This window comes from Chiloscyllium plagiosum, chromosome 22, assembly GCF_004010195.1.
Source record: "Chiloscyllium plagiosum isolate BGI_BamShark_2017 chromosome 22, ASM401019v2, whole genome shotgun sequence".
Classification (NCBI taxonomy): domain Eukaryota; kingdom Metazoa; phylum Chordata; class Chondrichthyes; order Orectolobiformes; family Hemiscylliidae; genus Chiloscyllium; species Chiloscyllium plagiosum.
The window spans coordinates 31,646,758-31,653,883 of record NC_057731.1 but is presented as its reverse complement, the minus strand read 5'-3'; the positions used below and the strand labels follow the sequence as shown (position 1 = coordinate 31,653,883).

At 42.1% G+C, this 7,126-nt stretch overlaps 1 protein-coding gene across 1 annotated transcript in view; it reads right to left on the bottom strand.

The window, feature by feature from the left end:
- Positions 1-6,836, bottom strand: part of nsmce4a (NSE4 homolog A, SMC5-SMC6 complex component) — an 18,462-nt gene extending 11,626 nt beyond the window's left edge. The window contains exons 1-5 of the mRNA XM_043712678.1: positions 6,504-6,836; positions 5,305-5,385; positions 4,804-4,934; positions 3,970-4,115; positions 807-906 (exon numbers count right to left, since the gene is read on the bottom strand). Coding sequence (XP_043568613.1) covers positions 807-906; positions 3,970-4,115; positions 4,804-4,934; positions 5,305-5,385; positions 6,504-6,765 — 720 coding nt within the window. The 5' untranslated portion in view covers positions 6,766-6,836. The remainder of the gene's footprint in view (positions 1-806; positions 907-3,969; positions 4,116-4,803; positions 4,935-5,304; positions 5,386-6,503) is intronic.
- Between the last annotated feature and the right edge of the window lie 290 nt (positions 6,837-7,126).

Here is a 7,126-nt window from a genome sequence, read left to right as displayed (position 1 = left end):
GGCCCCAAAGTGCTTCCCCACTGACACCTCAGTCACCTGCCCTGCCTTATTTCCCAAGAGTAGGTCAAGTTTTGCACCTCTAGTAGGTAAATCCACATACTGAATCAGAAAATTGTCTTGTACACACTTAAGAAATTTCTCTCCATCTAAACCTTTAACACTATGGCATGTGGTTCCGGATCACATAAGGAAAAAAGGCAAATAATAATTCAGGGGAGATGACGGCCCAGTGGTATTATTGGTACACTATTAATCCAGAGATCCTGGCAATGTCTGGGCACCCAGGTTCGAATCTTGCCACGGCAGATGGTGGAATTTGAATTCCACAATCATCTGGAATTAGACGTCTATTGGTAACCATGAAACGACTCTCGATTATCGGAAAATCCCACCTGGTTCACTAATGTCCTTTAGGGAAGAAAACTGACATCCTTACTTGATATGGCCTGCAAATTACCCCAGACCCATGACAATGTGGTTAATTCTTACACTGCCCTCTGGGCAATTAGGGATGGGTAATAAATGCTGGCCGGGTCAGTACTGCCCACATCCCGTGAATTAAGAAGAAAAAAAAGGAAGTTTAGAAGTGCTGGCTAAGTTTATGTTTCGCCTGTCCAAAATTTACTGTGTTATCACAAAGGCCAGATAGAGAATTTCACATTTGTGTGATTGCCTTACACAACACAATTTGTATCTGTGTTGGTCCACATGTAATCCAAAAGGTTTTGTTGAGAAGACAGCCTGAACTCAGGCATGGAAACAATGAAATGCAGATTGACAGTGAAACATTAAAAAATACAACAAACCTGAGTTGGCATTATTCTATGTTCTTCTTTTGTTGGGGCTCTCTTCTGTCTCTCAGTTCTCTGTCGTGGAACTGGAGGTTCACTCTTGAATGACCCCAGCCTAGATCATAAGACAATAATGTTTAAAGTAAACTTGCACAGCATTCCTCATAACCTCAACTCATAATCTCAATAAAATAAGTTATCACACCAATAAAACATGACAGCCAATGCAATACTACAAGGTTGGCATTATCACAAGTGAAGCTGTTGACTTGCTTGCTGAGCTAGTAAGTTTGTTCACAGATGTTTTACCATCATGCTAAACAACATCATCCGTGCACCCCCAGTGAAGCACTGGTGTTCTGCCCCACTTGCTATTTATGTGTCTGGTTCTGCTGGGGTTGGTGGTGTCATTCCTGGTTGTTTTTGTTGGTTCTGTTAGTTACTGGTTAGTATTTGGGGCCAAATCTACATTATTGTTAATGGAGTTCTGGGTTGAGTGTCAGGCTTCCAGAAATTCCCAAGTCTCTGTTTGGCTTTCCTAGATGGATACATTGTCCCATTCAAATTGGACAAGCCAAACAGAGACTTGGGAATTCCTGGAAGCCTGATATTCAACCAGAACTCCATTAACAAACATGCAGATTTGGACCCCACATACCAACCAATAAGAAACAGAACCAACAACAAACCTGGAAATGACACCACCAACCCCAGCAGAACCAGACAAGTAAATAATAAGTGGGACAGAACACCAATGCTTCACCGGAGGCGCACTGATGATGTGACCTTGCATGATGATGAAACAGCTGCAAACAAACTTACCGGCTCAGCAAGCAAGTCAATAATCTCATCCACAACCTAAACTACAAATCTTCATGAATACTCTCAACAACTCCAGGCACAACACTCTGAAACTGTCTGACGATGGGAAACCTCTGCCATCTGAGAGCGCTACACATGAGCAACTCCACTTCCTGCATGAATGCATCAGAAAACAGGTGTGACCACAACGTACAATATATATACAACCTCTCAACATCCAATTAGCGCAGAAAATAGCAGAACATAACAGCCGCAGAATGCTATGGGTAGTGGTTAATGATACCCACAACTGCCTCCACAAAGATGAGCAGGAAATCGTGTGCCAAAAAACTTTGTACACCAACTCGACCAAGCATGAACGGAACAACTACACTAGAACTAGCCATTTGCATGAAACAATGGAAGACCAAGACAAAGAAAAGACTAACCGTACAGAAGAAACTAACTCACCCACAGCGTCAACACAAACAAATCATACACTTGGATAAAAACCTCTCAAACCAATCAATAACAGACACCAAAAAGCCATACTGGTATGCAGACTGAATTACAACCAAAGAGACACCAATAAAATGGACCTCCTAGCGGCTTTAGAAGCCACTCTCAAGAACAAAGGACTCACAGAGGAAACTCAACAGACTATCTAGACAGTGACCCCAATGCGAAGCAGAAGGACAGAAGGAATCACCCTCAACACACAAGAAAGGAAAGCCCTAGAAGGACTCATGAGGAACAAAAACATAGTAATCCTATCAGCAGACAAAGGGCATACTGAACAGAGCACAATACATGGAGAAAGCGAACACACTACTAGCAGATACCGACACCTACCAATAGATGGCAACAGATCCAACACCACAACTGCAATACCACATCATTGTTACCTGAAGAAATCTACAAGACAGGGGAAATTAACTGATCTCCAAAAAATGAAGCCAGAGTGATCCAACACATCCTGCTTCAATGGATTCCCAAAGTACACAAACCGGGGGCCTCCTCTCAGACCCACAGTTTCACTCCCAGGTATACAAATAAATCAATGGAACATCCATGGGATCACCAATATCAGGATTAATAGCAGAGGATGTCATGCAAAGACTAGAACGGACAGCACTGCCCAGTATCCAGCCAAAATTGTGGATCCGCTATGTGGATGATACCTCTGTCATCAAACGCTCGCAGCTGGAGGAAACCCATCAACTCATAAAACAACATCCTTACTGGCATAAATTTCTAGGAGAAAGTGAGGACTGCAGATGCTGGAGATCAGAGCTGAAAAATGTGTTGCTGGAAAAGCGCAGCAGGTCAGGCAGCATCAAAGGAGCAGGAGAATCGATGTTTCGGGCACAAGCCAAGGAAGAAAAAAAAACAACCGACTGCCATTCCGAGACGTAATGATTGAATGCAAAGCCAATGGGGAGCTCCAGACCAGCATACACAGGAAGGCTATCCACACAGACCAAGTTCTCAAAACCAACCATCCCAACACCTACAAACAGAGATGCATCAGAACACAGAACACTGTTGAGGCGAGCCACAACACACCGCAGCACCCTGGAGCTGTGCAAAGCAGAAGACGAACACCTACACAACGTTGTCAGAAACAATGGGTACCCAAAAAGCGCAGTCTGCCGATACCCACATGACAGGAAGGCACAACATGCATGAATACACTGGCCACACTACCATATATTAAGGACATATCAGAAATGACCACCACACTACTCCGACCCCTGGGTATCATGGTAGCCCACAACCTACTACGACAACGACAAACAAGTACAAAAAGATCCTATATCCACAATCAACAGGACCAACGTTATATCCAAAATACATGAAGACTGCCAAAATCACTAATGGGGCAAATAGGAAGGAAATTAGCCACCAGGGTACATAAACACCAACTAGCCACCAAGATGCATGACCAGCTATCACTTATATCACTTCACATGGACAATAAAAGGACACCAATTCGATTGGGGCAACATATCCATCCGAGGACAAGCCAAACAAAGACATGTATGGAAATTCTTGGGAGCCTGGCACTCAGCCAGGAACTCCATTAACAAACATGTAGGGTTGGACCCCACATAATAAGAAACAGAACCAACAACAAAACCGGAAATGACACCACCAACCCCAGCAGAACTGGATACACAAACAGCAAGCAGGACAGAACACCAAAGCTTCACTGGAGGCGCAATGACGATGTTACTTAGCATGGTGATGAAACATCTGCAAACAAAATTAGCAGTTCAGCAAGCAAGCCAATAACCTCATCCACAACCTGAGCTACAAGTCTTCTTGAATAGTCTGAATTGTCAACAGTAACAGGAGAAAAATGCACTCAACTTACATAAAATGAAAGGTCGGAGCTCTTTTAAAATATTTCTCAGCTTCTTTTCCAAGTTTGGTCCAGGCATCTTTTGGAAGCCACCCTGCAGATTCATCGTCATCATCACTCCCTTCAGTTTCGAGTCGGTTCAAGCCCATGAATGTTAACTGCACAAAAGTAATTTATAACCAACAGTATTAGAATTGGCATTTAAATTCTGTGAAGAGAAAAACAAAGTATTTCATTGTGGCTATTAACTGTTAAAATAACTTGTGAAATTGTGATTTATACATTAGTTTTTATTCCAATCATTATAAACAAATTCCTTGTGGTAAAAATAGCAGATTTTAGATTCTGTTTTCCAGCTATGCATTCCTCCTCCTAATCTAGCGATACATACCATATTAAAGGAGGTGATAATATCAGTATTCGATTTAAACATCAAGGTCATAATAATCTTATTGATTAAAACATAAAACCAGCAAAGAGTCCTTCTATTTCTCTCGGAAATGAAGATTGTTACCATATGCTTTTAACCTTTGTGAAGTAATCTTGTGTATAAAAAAGACCGGAAATTATTAGAAATAAATACTTTGATTTAAAATAAATCAAATAGGCTATTACTCTAAAAGTCAAGACCACAAAGTATTTACCAAATCACACAAATGTCAAAGCTATTGGATAGATACAGTAATCAGTTACAGTCATTATTGACTCTAATAATGTTAATTATGCAAGTTAAGTACAAAACGAAAAAAATCAGAGTTTAAACGTGTTTCGAGCTTGACGTATGGGATGAATTTGAAAGTTTTTCAATTTATTTTTCCAATACTTTTGCATGCAATCAAAACTTACTAGTTCCTCTGCAAAGACTGATGGGTCAAAAACCATCATGTCTGTGTGTAACTGATTAGCTTTCTCTTGACCCAGGTTTGTTGCAAGCACCAGAAACTGCGCATCCAAAGCTGCCTCACGTGTCTGTCGAACTGAAAGATACATAATAAGGCATAATTTAAATTTTCAAGTAGTGTGCAGTGTTCAAAGCCATAAGAGGTCTCTGTACAAAAAATCATTCAGCTACTGGATATTTATACCCCATAGGTTCATGGTGACAAATACCAAAATACTGAGGAAATTAGGTAAGAAAACAAAATTGTACACCACTGGCCATAGTTTCTTTGATAACCTTAACCAAGATGTAGTCTGATATTTTTAGATATGGCCTGAACAGGAAACTTACTGGTGCTGTACTAGCATGTTCATTTTTTGTGTCTCAAACCAACTTTGTATTTTTGAATTTCACTGCATTGCAACCTGTCATTTGTATACATGTACACAGAATTAATAGAGCCTTACCATTGGAAAACAGCTTGTTCGCTTCTTCAAGTGCTTCTGTTAATTTATTGCTGTTGGGTCTGATCATGTCCTCTCGATTTTCTGCAAAAATTGAGGGGGAGAATGCAAATCAAAAATCTGTGGATTACTTGATTCCAACACTACAGAAGACTACAAAGATAGGGAGTAGATGATGTAATTACAGGATACAAACATATAAACAAGAATTTAGATAACTTAGGGCATTGGAAACAGTTAATGCTTACATTTGAGAAATTCATGTCCTTCATGACATCCATTAGAAATGAAAACAACAAATTAACAATGTGATGCAAAAGATTCCTCATGAAAGAACTCCAATTCATTAGTAGTGGTAGAACTTCTGCCAAATTTGCAGCTGTGGCTGATCAATGTCCCTTGGTGCAAGGGAGGGAAGCATAACAATAGATGGGGAAAATTCATCTGGAACAAAATTGAGCCAAGAATCCTGGTTCACATCAACACTTATGTTTTAGAAGAGAATGGAGATCTTGCAGCAGGTGCTTGAGGAACTGTGAAACCAACAAAGGAAAACGGATCATAGACTCACCTCCAGTGTCGTAAGTTATTGTCTAAGCAAAAACAGATCAGATCCAGTGGAATAAACAAGAAAATTCCAGATTCCACTAACATTGGATGAGAAAACTGTTCTCACCACTTTTATTTCACAAAACCAGATTGGTAACCACATGAGGATAGTGGGTAAGCAACTGAACTGGGAAGGTGGATAAATCTGACCAGCTTTCAGAATCATATTCTGCAATGACATTTTTTCATGAAAGCTACAAACTAGCAACTTCAGCTATTTTTAAAATCAACCTCCCCAGAGATTGTATTACACATCTCTGGAGCAGATGGGAATTGAACCTAAATCTCCCGCTCGAACGTGGTGTTATTGTTCAAGTCTAACCAAGTGGAACTTATTGATAAGCTCTATTATAAAGGGCAAGCCTACTCAAACTTATTATTCTCAATAATAAAGATGCAGGTACAGGTAACGGGGTATCAAACTGGCCCGTGATATTTATACATCAATGTTTGAGTGTCAGCACGAAAGTTTTTTATTTGTTCTGACATGTTTCCTACTGGAGTTCACGGGGGAGGGGGACGACCCAGGGTCTCCTGGTGAGAGTGAGAACAGGAGGTGCGGAAGCCGGGGGGGCCCGGGCCTGCTCACTCACGCTGGACGCTGTTGATGAGCTCCCGGTACTGGTGCCTCAGCATCCTCCGGCGGTTCGGGTCATCATCCCGGGCCCCATACGGGATGGCGCCGTCGGCCAGCTCTTCATCCTCGGTCATGACACAATCCGAGACGGCCGAGTTCCTCCTGCCGCGCTGCGGAGCTCCGGCTCCGGCCATGGTGCCGTTGGAGGTGCCGGCAACGGGGCGCTGCGAACCCCCGCTGGGATAAGGAGCTCGGCTTCGACCTTTGCCCTCAGACATCTTTCCGCTCCCTCCCCAACAACCTCAGCCCAGAGCCGAACCGGCGCCTCTCCAACACGTCACCGACGTCATTCAGATGCGCCGGAAATCGAAGGCGCCAACTGAGGTAGTGTTGTTACTTAACGTGTCGCTTATGTCTGTATCATCTGTGAAGGAGGAACGGTCTTAATATTTGAAATTCTGTTTTAGAAATAAATGCTTAGGGAAATACCTTTGTGTGAGTTGGGAAAAAAGAGAATGAAACTAAAACAGAAGTTGTTGGAGAGACTCAGCAGGTCTGACATCATTAGTGGGGAGGAACACTGCAAGTCGAATGGCTCTTCAGAACTGATTCTGGATTAGTGGTGCTGGAAGAGCACAG